At 45.5% G+C, this 15,557-nt stretch overlaps 1 protein-coding gene across 5 annotated transcripts in view; it reads right to left on the minus strand.

Annotated features, from left to right (window-relative positions):
* Positions 1-15,557, minus strand: part of MYO1H (myosin IH) — a 96,331-nt gene that overhangs the window by 30,796 nt on the left and 49,978 nt on the right. For all 5 annotated transcript variants that reach the window (XM_083583802.1, XM_083583800.1, XM_083583801.1 and 2 more), the window contains 13 exons: positions 14,380-14,578; positions 13,234-13,314; positions 12,416-12,595; positions 10,506-10,604; positions 8,970-9,083; positions 5,655-5,726; positions 5,443-5,562; positions 4,419-4,486; positions 3,699-3,804; positions 2,699-2,779; positions 1,751-1,842; positions 1,454-1,548; positions 500-546 (listed from right to left, as the gene is read on the minus strand). In XM_083583802.1, the coding sequence (XP_083439928.1) occupies positions 500-546; positions 1,454-1,548; positions 1,751-1,842; positions 2,699-2,779; positions 3,699-3,804; positions 4,419-4,486; positions 5,443-5,562; positions 5,655-5,726; positions 8,970-9,083; positions 10,506-10,604; positions 12,416-12,595; positions 13,234-13,314; positions 14,380-14,578 (1,354 nt within the window). The remainder of the gene's footprint in view (positions 1-499; positions 547-1,453; positions 1,549-1,750; positions 1,843-2,698; positions 2,780-3,698; positions 3,805-4,418; positions 4,487-5,442; positions 5,563-5,654; positions 5,727-8,969; positions 9,084-10,505; positions 10,605-12,415; positions 12,596-13,233; positions 13,315-14,379; positions 14,579-15,557) is intronic.

Consider the following 15,557-nt stretch of genomic DNA (forward strand, 5'->3'; position numbering starts at 1 on the left):
GCTACCCTATAAGCAGGGGGGAGATCCGGGGGGGGCGGTCAGTAAAAAAAGACCAGGGACTCGGGGGCCCTGTCTCACCCCCAAACTCTCTCTACTTATCTCCAATCAGGTAGTTTTATCTGTTGTTGCCAGACCAGACATCAGACCCCTAAAACATCCTTTGTTTTACATGAAATAATTTGTGTATTATTTATGTACTGGGTTTGTGTATTTAAATATCCAGTGGTACCTCAGTTTTTGAACGTAATCCATTCCAGAAGACCGTTGAAGTTCCAAAATGTTCGAAAACTGAACATTTACTTCCAAAAGCACTTACTTCCGTAAAACTCAATACGGAAGACGCATGGCACGTTCGACTTCCGAGACGTTAAAAAACCGAGGTACCACTGTATATGTAAGAACATGTGCCCATGTTGCTATTTAAATTAGCCATTCATGTCTCATAAATAAGACAGGATAGAAGCCCAAACAAATTAACAGAATTAAAAGATGTGTTTACCTCTTTAAGGTTCCGGTACAGCAAGTCATTATTTTTCTCCAAGAATCCTGGAATTGGGGTGGGGTGGGGAAATCAAAGTGAATTAAAACACAAAAAATAATAGAATCATAGTGGCTAGGAGCCATTGATAGCTGTCTTCTCTGTGAAGCAAATCCCAAACTGATGCCCACCCCATGTCTTGTGGGACTGAACACCTCCTTTCTTCACTCCAGCAGCCCAAGAGAGTTACTGGAAATTTACCCCGAGGATTAAACGTTGTGTACTAGATGTTGCTAGTTAATGTCAGAACATCAGAAGAGCCTCGTGATCAGGCCAGCGGGGCCCCTCTAGCCCAGCATCCTGTTCTCACAGGGGCCACTCAGATGCCTGTGGGAAACCAGCAAGCAGCGTTTGGCAGCAACACTGCCTCTGACCAGGGGAGCCATATCTGTGGGGCTGTGGGGGCTGAGCTCCCCCAAAATTTTTCCATGAGGGGGCCAGGCCCACTCAATATTGTGCAGCCCACATAACAGAAGGAAGCCCAATGGGGCCTGCTACGCCCTCCAAAAAGCCCAGCGGGGCCTGCTGTGGCTGCAATGGGATCCGTCTGGCACCCACAATGTTGGGCAGAACCCGGCATGCCTGGCTCTGAATGTGGAGGCAGAGAATAGTTATTGTAGCTAGAAGCCATCCAAAACCTCCTGCTCCAAATTCACCCAACGCTTTTTGAAAGCCACCCAAGTTGGTGGCCATCCCTGTCCCTTGTGGGAGGGAGTTTCATAGTTTAACTACGTGTTGCGTGAAGAAGTACTTCTTTTTACATGTCCTGAATCTTCCACCATTCCGTTTCATGGGACGTCACTAGGGATTAGTTCCGACACTCTTTAACCTGGTCTGGTCTTAGTGTGTCTGGTCTGGTGCCACCGCCAACGTGGCACCTCCAAGCCAGCAGAGGCTGGGCTCTTGCTTTCTCACCGACAGTGCAATAGGTCACCTCTCCGGCATAGTGAAGAAGGCGGAAGTCCACCCAGTCAATGGATTTCCGCGTCTTCTGGTCAGCAAGCTTCCGCCTGGAGACAGAAAGAGAAGAGGTCAAAACCTTTCCGTTCCGGGGGGCAGCGCATCTGCACCTCCCTCAGGGTCAAAGAGAAGAGCCAGGTGGGCTGGGTAGGGCTAGGGGGTGCTCTGAATGAAGAAGGGCTCTCCAAGGAAGGGAAGGGCATGTGGGAAGCAGGTCTCCTCTGGGGGAGGTTACGGAACGTAGGTGCATACGTCACGAAGTGGGCATGGTCTCCTACTTTCTCCTCCAACTTTTCCAGAAAGCTCAGGTCTGTCGCTTCTCCGGGCCGCAGGCATTCTTCATCCTGACACAGGAAGGAATATGAGAAGTCTTGCCTATTCTTCAGCTAGCCAAAACTGGATTTCTTCGGGGGGGGCACATTCTCCCCATACATTTAAATCACCATGACACCACTCCAAACAGCCAGGGGTTCCCCCAAAGGATTCTGGGAGCTGGGGTTTGGAAGGGGGCTCAGAGCTGACCTCTATTCCCCTCAGGTCCAGTTCCCCAGGATGCAAAATCCCACAAGCCACAAGTGCTTCTGAGAAGGACAGATTGAAATGCTTCCCTGGGCCACTGCCAAGTCTGATGAAGTTTCCACTAATGAGAGTCCTGGCCTCAGGTTGCCCATCTATAAATCATTTGGCTCCATTTCTCTGTCAGCAGGCAAGGAGGCATGCGAAAAGTTATCCATTCTTGAATAACTCCTTTTATCCCTGAAAACCCACCACTTTGGTGGTTTCCTGGGGGTGAGAGTACAAGTCCTTCGTCCATGGAGAAGGAGGAAGAGGAGGAGGAGCAGGAGAATGACTAATGCCCACCATTGGAGGCAGTTGCGCTCCTGAAGCCTGGAAGATGCAGGAAATGCCCTTGAGGGCCCTTTCCTCATGCTCTGCCAACTGAGCTAACATGACTAGAAAGAAGATGTAGATCCCAAGCAGTCAGGCATCCCTGGGGTGTTGACACCACCAAACTAAAACCTGGCTGAAATTGGTTTAACTGCTGCACCCGACTCAGAAAGAAACTTTGGGGCTGTAGTTTTGGAAGGGTGTGCGACTAATTCTCCGTTAGAAACTCCCTAGCCATTCCCAGTATACTTTTGGCAGGAAGTCATGACTTTTAAACATTTCAGACTTTTAAACATGAATCTTCTCTCTTACCAGTATGGAAATGATCCCCTTGTGTTTCTCTTCCACAAGGTCACATATGATCTTGTTGTTGAAGTATGGGATTGGCTCCCACTGGAATGAGAAGCAAAAACAGAGACTCAAGAGGGCTTCCTGCAAAATTAAAAAGTCACACCTGATGCACATAACTTTTCCATCAGCAAAAGCATCTCTGAGATCCAGGTGTGTGGGGACGGGCTATTTTGGGGACAGGAGTCCTTGGGACAATCTGAGGCTGAAGAACTGAGGTGAGATTTGGACAGAGAATTCAAACAAGGAATTAAACTCCCTCTGGGCTGGAGAAGATTAACAAGGGGTGAGCTGCAGCAAAATGTTGCCGTATGAGGCACTCCTGTTTGGGTTTCCAAGCGCTTCATTCCATGTTACCCCCTCCCACCTCGTTTTCCACATACACCCCGCTAAAGCCCCCTTACCTTGGCATTCCATGGCCACACTGGGCACCCTCAAACCTCATTAGTTGCTTCGGGGGGGGGGCGCTGCCTACCTTGAGGATTTTCTTTTCTGCTTCTGCAAACCTTGAGAGTCGCCCAAAACCGATGCTCCCCATCTCCATGCCCTATTTGGGCTATGCAAGGATTGGCAGAAACAGGAGCAACAGGCTCTTCAGAAAAGTAAAGTGGGGTCTCTGCTTGTGATGTGCCCATCCCACTTCCCCCTCTGGCAGACACATTCAGCAGGTTTGGATATTGCTTTGAAAACTGGCAACGCCTGTTTTGGCTGTTTGGGGTATGGGGGACCTGTGTCCTGACCAATTTCCAGCAATGGTAGGGAGCTGAAATCCTCCAACATCTGGAAGGCCAGTGATGGACAGATCATGAATGACCAGATCATCTAAGTCAACTTCACCTGTGTTTATTTGAAATTTCATTCAATCCACATGTACTTAATACATGTTTTATCTTAAGGAAGGATCTGACAGCAGACCAGGAAGGCAATAAGGAATCTTTTTTGGGGGGGGGGTTGCGGCCTTTACCTCAATGCCTTCCAGTTCATACTCCTCCTGCTCAGCCTTCAGGGTCATCTCTATCAGCAGTTGCTGTAGCTTCTCATTGCAGTAGTTGATACAGAATTGCTCAAAACTTGAGAGGAAATTCCAAGTGCAGAAAAGTCATTTGAAAAATATGGGCATTTAATTCTCAAACAGGAGCTAATGAGGGTAAACCCGTTTCTGCACTGCAGCTGCTTTAAGACTGCTGGGTGGGGTCTCATAGGACTGACAACTCTTCTAATCCTCCCCCCACCCCACCTGCCATGTCAGGGACAAGGAGTCCAATGTCAGAGAATCCAAGAACTGTAGAGCTGGAAGGGAGCCCAAGGGTCATCTAGTCCAACCCCCTGAAAGGCAGGAATCACAGCTAGAGAGATCCTGACAGATGGCCACCCAACCTCTCTTTAAGAACCTCCAACAAAGGGCAGTCTACCACCACTGATATGCAAGATTTCCATGTACAGGGATTTTAAATTTATTTCATTTTTACTTTTTCACCAAGGGCCCTTAAGGAAAGCTACCCTGAGCAATTGGAAGAGCTTGCAAAAGATGTTCTCCTTTAGGTCTCAATACTCATAAGTCAGCTTTTTTTGTAAATGCTGTGACCAGAAGCACATGGGGACCAGCCCAAAGTTTCCAGGCAGACCCACATAAAGCACATTGCACTAATCAAGCCTGGAAGTGACCAGAGCAAGAGTAACTTACCTGTTTGTCTCAAAAACCTCAAAGCCATAAATATCAAGCAGCCCAATCACAGTTTTCCTGGTGAGATCCTGCCAAGCAAAGCAAACAACAACAACAACAACTTAGGGGCATTAAATCCAAAACAACATTTTCAGTTACTTGGTTTCCATTTGTCAAATTTTCTCTATATATTTTTAAGCCTACAGGGAGCAGTCCTCCTCACCCTCCACGGATCTTCTGAGTCCATTATGGGCAGGTAGTATACCTAAACACTTTGGGCCTTTGCTTAAAAACATATAAATGACCTCCTTTGACATTCCAGATTACTGTTTCTACATATTACCTCATTTTGTAATATGCAGATGGGTGGGGTATAAATAAATAAATTATTATTATTATTATGTCCCTGGTTGCATCAATTTTCTTATTCTCTTTATCAACAGGTAGTACTGGGACTATGTTCAGAGTAAATTTTTGTTATATATGTTGTGTTTACTATTATGTATTTCTTATTTGTCTAAGAAAATTTCTATAAAAATCAATTTATAATAAAGAATAAGTTATGAGAATATTGGCTTATTGAGCACTATGATCCAGAGTTATAAAACTCAGTTACAACTCTGGATTACAGTGCTCAGTAATTTTGATATTTTTGATATTTGTAGATATATTTTTGTGTTAATGTATGTTTCAGAGCTTTTATCTTTTTATTGTGAGTTGCTCAAAGAGGGATTTTTTGTAATAAGTTAAGTGGCCTATAGATGGATAAATAAGTAAATAAAAGGACTTTTCCTATCTGGCTGCCCCTTTATCCATTGTTTAAGGGGGAAAGGTGGGCTATGCAGAAGAATACACTCTGTTCTGGCCAGGCCTCCCTTCCCAAGTCAGCATGGGACCCAGAGAGGGGGATGTGGCCCGTCTCTCACAGACTGGCTCCAAGGAGGAACAGTTATCTTGGAACGACTGCCGGATTGCCAACTGCAAACATGGTTTTAAAAAAATGTTTCAAAGGGTCACGTTGTATTAGCTACAACAAGAGACTCACCTTGTTTGCTAAAGAGCTGTTGATTTTGTTGACCAGCCAAGTAAATGTCCGCCCATAAATGGCCTTTGCCACTGCATCTCGAGCGTAAAAGGCCAGGTCAACATCCAGTGGACTTAAAACCTTTGAGGAGGAAGAGCACAATGGTGGGGTCACCTAGAGAATTGGCTACTTCAGTTCTTTGCAAGCAAATCAGGAAAAGCTTGTTAGCATACCTCTTCAAACCGGGCTTCAATTTTTCTGTGAGTTAGGGCCTCTTGCAGAATTGATAAGTGGACCCCCAAAAGCTAGAAAGAAAGAGAGGGGGGAAATGGACCTTAAATTTCAAAGTCTAGCAGTGCCTTTCATTAGGAGCAACCAAGATTTTGTACAAGCTTTAGAGTTCTCCATAATTCTTTTCAGGTGAGACAGGAAGTGCTCCTTGGACCTGGATCTGCCACCTGAGGCCACTGCTTCTCTCCAGCCTCCGTTTCTCTTTTCTTTTCCCCAGGTGGTGGGGGCAGAGGAGGAGGAGGCAGGGGGGCAGCTGGGAATTCTGCCTCAAGCAGCAAAATGTCCTGGGCCAATTCTGCTCAGTATCATCTGAAGATGGAGAATGCAGACTGTATCAGGCTATACCTAGGTAGGATTCTGGAATGAAGCAACAATGGCTGCTCCATTTTTGAAAACACAAAATCTGGTTGTGTTACCCAAATCTGTCTTGATGCCTCAAGTGAAACACAGTTAGGTAGAGAACACAAATACAGACTCTGATGTTTTCCTTACATAAGTGAAGGCAGAGATTTAATTATGGTGGACTTCCGGGTTAGCGCGATCAGCTAATGGCGGATTCCCTCCGAGCTCCGGAGGGAATCGGCTTCGCAGGATCTGGGTCTTGCCGCTGCGGCGACGCGGGGACCCTCAGAAATCACAGGCGCTGAAGCCTGTGAACCTGGTGACTCGGCGGGCACCATTTGCACCCCCCCAACCTGCAAAGGAGCCTTTTTAAAGGCTTCGGAACGGGGGACGGGGTGAGCGGCGCGGTGCTGAGAGTCGACTGCTCCTCCTGCGGAGTGAAGCCGCATGCCATGGTCGGAGAGCGCTGACTTCTTCTTGTGAACAATTGGACTCTAAAAGTAACAACCCGTGAGTAGTACGGAAATTGGACTTGAAAAGGAATTTTTTTTGTTAAATTTGGCACGATCGGGGAAGGTGCAAACAGGAAGTCCGCCTCCCCGTCTTGTAAATAATTTAAAGCAAGGACTAGTTAACTAAGGTCGAGAGAATTTCTTTTTCTTCATTGGGTAAAAGACATTAATTTCACGATTTGGCAGTATAAGTATAAATAATTTTATTGGAGGATAAGAGCTAATTTTGAGAGCTGAAGTGCCACCCCCCCCCCGGACCCGGGAGTGATCCGTGAGAGAGCCTGTTGAGGAGATATAGAAGAGTTTGACAGCTGTCAAAATTAGCTGTCAAGAAGGAAAAAGAGAACTTTGTTTCTGCTGTCTCTGCTGGATATATTTGTTGCAATTTGGTTATATTTTGTTGAAAACAAGGAAGAACTGATACAAACTAACTTGATTTTTGGATTTGAACTGGAAAGAATACTAAGTTACCAAAATCCCTCTAGAGGGGGATTTGGGACATTACAAGAATGGCTGGAGGAGGGAAAATTCAGGCTGGGTTGGACAGAGTTTTTGTTCTCTTGGGAAAGCTACAAGGCCAAATGGATGTTTTGGCTACAAATGTTGCAACTCTGAACTTAACAGTAAATAATATCACTGAATTTGATAAGGATTTGACTCAGGAAGCCCATGCAGCTGGACAAAAAGAGAAACTTGAGAGTTTTGAGAGTGTGGAGAAGGAGACATATGTTGTTTCTGAGGAAAAGGAAGGAGGAGCTGTAATTTTACAGATGACAAAGGAGAGCCAGAGGCCTGACATGATGGTTACAAAGGAAAATAAGAAATCGAGCCAGAGGCCTGACATGATGGTTACAAAGGAAAATAAGTACTGGATGATGAAAATCTGGTTTGAATTGGAGATTGAAGAATGGAGAGATCTCCTTATGTGGAGATCTGAAGACCTATGGATTACAAATTTGATTAAGGTGGAAGTTGGAGCTTTCGGGACAACTGGACTTAAAAGGAGTAAGAAACAAGATTCGGGCTCCACTTTTAAGTATGGAGGTCTGGCTGGAAGAAACATGGACCTTATTGGGACAGAGCTTCTCCGAGATCTGGTGTTTAATACTAAGGACTATCAAAAAAACCAGCAGAGAGGAATTGAGAGAGAATTAAGAGCCTCGGACGTGAGGTCTCCAGGCTGATAGTAGATTAAGACTGATGGACATCTGTTGGGGATCGAAACCGGGAAAGGGGGTGGTGGGGTCTGGGAATCCAAAGGGTGTACAATTATAATCTGTTTTTTATTTTGTTTTGTTATTAGTATGAAAATTGGGGAATTCGTGGAAGGGAATTTGGGTCGACTTTAGAAAAAGGTTTTAAGAATGAGCACTGATGTACAAATATTGATGTTTATAAGTTAAAATTGGTTGTTGTTTTTTTTAAAATGAATTAAATATAAAAAGGTTAAAAATTGGGGATAAGAACTTGTTGAACTAACAATTTGAATTGGAATATAAGAAGGGGAGGTGTGGGGAAGTCAGGGAAATATGTTATTGAAAATACGGATTGTAAACTTTATGTGTTTTTATTTTTTGTTTTTTATTTTTTTATTTTTTTATTAAGATGGAAAATTTTAATAAATATTTAATAAAAAAAAGAGATTTAATTATGGTGGTGTACATGGTAAGGGGACGTGGGTGGCGCTGTGGGTTAAACCACAGAGCCTAGGGCTTGCTGATCAGAAGGTCGGCGGTTCGAATCCCTGCGACGGGGTGAGCTCCCGTTGCTCGGTCCCTGCTCCTGCCAACCTAGCAGTTCAAAAGCATGAAGTGCAAGTAGATAAATAGGTACTGCTCCGGCAGGAAGGTAAACGGCGTTTCTGTGTGCTGCTCTGGTTCACCAGAAGCTGTTTAGTCATGCTGGTCACATGACCCGGAAGCTGCACGCCAGTTCCCTCGGCCAGTAAAGTGAGATGAGCGTTGCAACCCCAGAGTCGGTCACAACTGGACCTAATGGTCAGGGGTCCCCTTTACCTTTACCTTTTTACATGGTAAGGGCAATCAACTGAAGCCAAATGGCAAGTACCACCTAGCGGTTGGAGGGGACGCAACTCCTGAAATGCAAATGCCATGTTGAAGTGACAGAAAAACATTCTTCTGGTAGTATGTTTTTGCTGCTTCCTAAATTACCAGGCAGCTGGCAAGGGCAGAAAAGGAGGTTCAATGCAGGTGAGCCTACCAGAGATCTCCCTGTGGGTTCCTTCACCATCTGAAGTGGATTAAAGCTGGATTAAATGGGGGAGAAATACAGAATGGCATTTTGATGATTTGGCATCATGTGGATGCAAATGAACAGCAAGAACCTACGAGGGACTCCACTGGAAGCTGCTGCTCCCACCTGCCACCCCCATCAGGCAGGTACCTTTGAGATCCACTTGATCTGGGAGCCAGTAGTGATGATGGCATGGCCATTGCTATCCTCCTCAAACTGGATGTTTCCCAGATGCAGGACACTGGCAATTACTCCAAAGAGGTTCTGCGGACAAAAAGAGTCGGGTGAGCACAAGAAAGGGTGACCAGCAAAAGAACAAACTACGCATGGCTGGTAGAACCCTTGCAGACCAACTGCCTCTTCAGAGGCTGAAGGGGGTATTACTCCAGTCTGCACATACTAGATAACCTCAGAAACGGCATTTCGCTTCCAATTTATGCTCTGCACCTGCCATGCTGCAGAACACCACCTTCACAGCAGCAAAACAGAAGAGCCCTCCTGGATCAGGCCAATGCCCTGTCTGGTCCAGCCCCCTTCTCTCTCAGAGCAACATGCTCTTGCTCCTACTTGGTTGCATTGCTGTTGATCCGTGTCCACTCTCTTTCAGCCTGCCTTCTTACTTTGTTTCTTACATGATGTGGGTGCACGCCCACTTTTCCTAGTGTGTCTGTGATAGGTTTGATAGGGAAATTTGGATCAGCTCCTATAGGTTTCTCAACACCAGGTATATGGTTTCTTCAACAGTGCATTTTTAAAACTGGAGAGTAAGTTCCCTTAAGTGCCCTCCATCTGGACTTCTTAGTCCCTTCTTCTAATTCAGAGGTCCCTTCACCCAAATGTTGGCCCACTGCCCTTGCTCAGCTGCTCCTCCCTCTTTACACAGAGTTCCTTAGTCACCACTTCCAACCTTCCAACCACAGTTTGATTCTTCCTTCCTCACTTGCTCTTTGATTTGTGCATGAACTTCATTTAGAGTTCTGTTCATTTGGGGACAGAATCCTAGAATGGAAGAGTTGGAAGGGACTCAAAGGGTCGTCTGCCATCTGCTAATGCTTTTCACAAGAGACTGAACTGTGTTGCTCAGGCTCCCTTCCGTGACAGATAACTTTTCAACTTCATGACCTTGTTGCTGTGAGCCCCACCGTACTCCTTGCCTGTTTCTTCTTTGCTAAAGTGTTCAGAACCACTGGATGGTCCGCCAGGCATGTTTCAGCCTCCTGCTTCATCCCCCGTTTGTTCCAGGTCAACTGGTACTTTAATGCCCATAAATGTTATTGTTTCATTAGTTATTTAGTTTTTCAGGGACAAAGACCTCAGGGCTACGCAGCCATCTTGCTCATGAGCAAGCCATATCCAACTTAGAAGTGTGAGGACCGGAATCTCATTTTACATGCAGGGGAAGTAGCATGGCTTCCTGGCTCCGGTAGAAAGTCCCTGGCTTAGTGCTCAGCATCTCCCGGGAGAGACCCTGCCCAAAACCCTGAAGAGCAGCTGCCAGTTTGCAGGCACTAGTGAGCTCAGCTGGCCAGTGGTCTGTTGCCCTGCAAGGCAGCTCCCTATGCTCCACTCAGCTCTTGACCAAAAAAAGCTTGCTGGCTTCTACAGGGATTCCAGTTTCCTTCCATCACTAAGCAGGGGCCCACTTCCAAGCAACGCCCCCTTCACCTGCCCCCCCTTTGTCTGTACCTCAAGGTCTCTCGCTTTGAAGTCAATGACAGTGAAAGCTTTGTGCACCGTCCTCCAGTCGCTCCTGTCGTTGATGGAAGACACTTTGGCACAGTGCCCCTGTTGTGGGGAGAGGGGGGTGGCATGAGAAACTTCTGCACAGGCAAAGCGCATGGCGGAGTCTGGGACTGAAGTGGGTGAGGCTGAAGGTTTAACCCCACACAGAGACACAAAGGGCTGAGCCACCCTAACCTTTTGCCCAGCTCTTTCAAGGCACAGGTCTGCGCTTGAAAGCTCAGTGTCCAAGTGCTCTTTATTTCACCCTTAAACTTTCCCCATGAAAATCCATTCTTTAAAACTGGAGCACAACAAACGGCAATTTGGGTTTTCCAGGGAAAGCCACTTGCTCCAATTCAGCATTAAAGGGCAGGTTTTCACAGAGAAAGCTCTGGAGAAAAAAAGGGGGGAAGCGTTCGAATACTGAGCTTTCAAGCACCTGGAAAGCGTGGAGGAAAGGCAAGTGTAGAAAAGCCAAAAGCTTACGGGGTGAGGATAAAAAGAGGGTGGGGAGCGCCTTCCAAGTGCCTTCCTGAGCTCTTTGGAGGAAAGGCTAGATACAAAGACCACACATGCATACAGTACATTTGGTCGCCTTCCATTTGGCAGCTTGGAGATACAGTCCGGCTAGAGCATAGGAAGAGCCCGGCTGCTGGACTGGGCAGGAGGCCAGCTGAGTCCCGGCTCCTCTTTCACACAGTGGGTGACCAGAGGCAAAACATGAGAGCAATACACCCACACTAACGCAGGTATGAGAACAAAACGCAGGTGGTGCACATTTTAAGGAGTGCCCACTTATTTCGCACATCCTCAAACAAGATGCAGACCAAAATACAAATATCTTTGGAAAACCACGCTTTTCTAAATTTTGTGGTGCAGAGAATAATGAGCATATTAGGGCTATGTGAGCATAAGGATACATATTTTAGTGATAGCAATGTAGAACAAATAATTGTATTCCAGGAAATTGCTTGCAAAAATGTGTAATAAGGAGATTCACACTAAAATTCTGACAAAAAAATTAACGTGTTTTTTTTAACAGTGAGGCAGAAGTTTTGATAAACTGAATTTAAGAATGGAAAAATGGGGAAACCAAAGCTGATAGACTCATCCACCCTTAATTCTGTCTGTGTTGATGCTCAGTTGTATTTTTGTTCTTATTTTAAAAATTGAGCATTCCCCTGAAGCAGCAGAATAACAGTTTACAAATAAAATAGAATGGGAGTATTCCTTTCTCCCTTTTCTAAATCAATGCCCACTGCTTGAGGTCCTTGGGGTCCTCTTTCCTGAAGCAAATGCTGAGTTTGTGCTGAGTGGCACACACAGCCTGACCTACTGCAAGTACTTGCCAAACAGCGGGGCATGGAATAACTTTTATTGCACCCTGAGAAATAGATGAGTGGCTGCCATGAGCTCAAAGCACCTAACCAAAGGAGGATTTCTGGTGTGCTTCTGGGAGAAGCAAGGACCAAAACAATACATTGCACAGTCCCATCCTCTCTCCTGCTGGGTACCTGACACCTTCCTGCATCACCTGGTGTGCGTGTGACTGAGACACTGGATCATTTCCTTTGCAGAGTGCAAAAAGACTGACCCATCCACAGTAGGGACTGTGGGCCTGTTTTCGCTCTGTCTACCAAAGACACTGTTCTGGGTTTGGTCCCTCCCAAATCAGGAAGCCTGCTCAGATCAGCAACTCTTGCAGAACCCACAGCGGGTTGGGTGTGCTCCTCTGATGGCTGGGAATCCAAGCCTTTTGGGGTTCAAAAGAGTAAGGTGTGCCTCTGTTATTGGGTTGAAACTGCATGTTTCAGTAGTTACCGGAGAAAGCTGGGCATGTTAAGAAGGGGGCACACAAAGAGCCCCCCCACAACCTGAATTAGGTACATGTACTTCTGAGGGTTGCGTTCCAGGCCGAGGTCATGGAGCAAATCCTCTTCCCCGCCTTCCAGCAACTGGTAGAAGATGTGGAAGTTCCGTTCCCCAGGATTTTGGTAGACAACACGGGACTTCTCTATCAGGTAGCTGAGGATATGCCCACCAACAGGAGCTCCCTGGGAAGAAAAGAACAAAAAAACAAAAGGAAAGAGAGAGAATGTGATAACAAATGAAGAGCCAATGGAGCCCATCTGGTCCAGCATCCTGTTCTCACAAGTGGGCAACCTAAAGTGGAGGCAGAGCATAGAAAGAGCTTCTCCACACGTACCTTTTGCCTGGCTCTTTCCAGGCACAGGTGCACACTTAAAAGCTCTGTGTCTGAGCATAAATTTCAGAGGGTCTACTGAGTAAAACCTAGACGATGACTACCCCCTGTGTAGAGTTCTGGTTCCACTGCACCTCAAAAATGGACAGAGAAATGAAGAAGGGATGGCTGAATTGTCTCAAGTCACATGGAAGCATCTCATGACACCTTCACTTGAGCAAACAGTCAACCCTGATGTGAGCCAGTGTGGTGGAGTATCTGGCTTGGCAGGGGGAGATCCAAGTTCAAATCCCTGCTGAGCCATGAAGCTCTCTGGGAAATGCTAGGTCAGTCACTCTGTCAGCCAACAGTGTCAGCGTAAGGATAAAATGTGGGAGGAGAAGAACAACATTCGGTTTCTTCAGGTGGAGTGGCGCATAAGTGGCTCTTATAGCAGACCACTGCAAATCTCCCCATTCCAAGTGAAAGAAAGAAAGAAAGATGCTTTACCTTAAAGTCAAACTGGATGTCCATGTACTTTCCAAACCTGCTTGAATTATCATTCCGTAAAGTTTTTGCATTTCCAAAAGCCTACAGATTAGCACAAACAAAAAAGGAGCAAGGAGGTCTTTTGGTGTTCCCCTCCCCTCTCTTCCTCCTCGCCTTGTTCAGTCCTTGAGTTGTTCTTGTTAGTTGCGCTGATCATTCAGGGCCACCCACATCACCCCTTCCCCTTTTCTCCCCCCCTTGCATTCCAGCATTTCCCCACTCTTTTTCAAAATTTCATTTATTTATTAAAGCTTTTCTATCCCACTTCTCATTGCAAACAATTTCAGACAGGGTTCCAGATTAAAAATACAATGCCTCATCATGAAGCAACCGCACGAAAGATAGAAAGATGAATAAATTGCAACCAGGGCACTCATCACACCTCAACTGTCCTTAAACACCAGGGAGGTTTCCACAGGTGCCAAAAACCCATTCCAACTGTTTCAGTGGCTGTGTTTTACTCAGATTTCAGTTAGGATAAATACATCCTGACAGCAAGGAGCCCATCTTGGTTTTAATGCTTTTTTCTATGGCTTAGGCCCAGCAGATGAAAGACCCTATTCTCCTAGATTAACCTCCGAGATCTTGGAGGGGGCTTCTCTCGGTCCCCCCACCGTCACCGCTTGGTGGGGACGCGGGAGAGGGCCTTCTAGGTGGTGGCTGCTCCCAGACAACTTTGGAACTAGAGACGCTAGACGGGCTCCCTCATTGTTATCTTTCTGCCAGCAGGTGAAGACTGTTTTTATCCCAACAAGCTTTTTTTAAGGAAAGGGCTTTAACAGTGCTGTGCTGTTTTTACTATTTGTCTTGTAATAGATTTGTTTTATATTGTTTTTATTCTATTAAGAATTCAGTTACTTTTTGATGATTATCTTTTATATGATTTTAACTTATTATATTTTAGCTGTATTTTTAAAATTTGTGTAAGGGAAAAGCCTGGATGATAATAATAATAATAATAATAATAATAATAATAATAATAATGTAATTTGTATCATGCATTTTACTGTTTATGTAAACCTCCTAGAGAACTCTGCTGGGTAGGCAGGGGACAAAATCTTGCTGCTCTCGCCTCTGATGTGGGAGCAAGATGCATTTCCTGCTTACCTCCAGAACAGGGTTGGAGAGCAGGAGCCTGTCTCGGACGACCTGCAGTTGCTCTGTGGTAGGGCAGGTCATGGCAAAATACTGAAGGATCTTCTTGGAGGCTTCTGTTTTCCCAGCACCGCTCTCCCCCGAAATCAGGATAAAGTGATTGTTGTACTCTGTACACATGACCCGGTAGGCATTGTCGGCTATGGCATAACTGGAAAAGGACCAAACACACACACTGGTCACAGTGACAGCCTTCTCAGAGTTAAGTAAAACAGTGCCAGGCACCTTCAGAAGCTAGAAGGTTTCAAAGCATCCTTCATCACTTAGGCAGATGGATTCTATTTTTATTTTTAAAATTACATTTATATTCCACCTTTCCTCCAAGGATCTCAAGGTGGCGTACACAGTTCTCCTTTTCATTTTATCATCACAACAACCCTGTGAGGCGGGTTAGGCTGAGAGATGCCAGTGACTGGCCCAAGAACACCCAGGGAGCATCATGGCTGAACTGGGATTTGACCCCTGGTCTCCCAGGTCAGAGTTCAGTGCTCTAACCACAACACCATACTGGCTGAATCAGTCTATCACCAGCCAATTGCACATGTATTAGTAAGTCCTTTCTGTTCAATTTCCTCATTAATTTTACAGACACATAAAAAATGTATAAAAATCTGTATTTAGATTCATACTTAAACTCTTACTTTCAAATGTAATCCTAAAATGCACACTTTTTAAAACATACATTTTGGTACATTTTTGAGACAATAGTTTAAATGGCAAGATTTGGAGAAGTGTGAAATCTGAAGGTTAATTACCAGTGCTATTTTTCTAGGGAAAAATGGTGCTGGAACGCACCATGAGCGCCTCTTTGGCAAAGGCTGGGTGAAAGCCCTGACAATAACATTCCATTTCACATATTAGTCTGGGAGCTGCAAATTTGGTGCTGCTACTTAAAAATGTGGATAAAGTAAAATTCTCCTCCAGCCACGTTTTACACAACAATTTCCTTTCCTTTCCCCCCCAATATTCTGCATTGCTATTTCCCAACAGCTCTATTAACTATGTTTCTGGAGTCAACCCTGTGTGATGCTAGTTACTCCCTTACAGTGGTAGCATTTTTTTTATGCCAGATATTTAAAAACGAGTCTTTCGTTACACTGTCCACAAATTAGCGTAAACTTTTTGGAAGG

Source organism: Podarcis filfolensis, assembly GCF_964270895.1.
Source record: "Podarcis filfolensis genome assembly, chromosome: 13".
In the NCBI taxonomy this organism is placed as follows: domain Eukaryota; kingdom Metazoa; phylum Chordata; class Lepidosauria; order Squamata; family Lacertidae; genus Podarcis; species Podarcis filfolensis.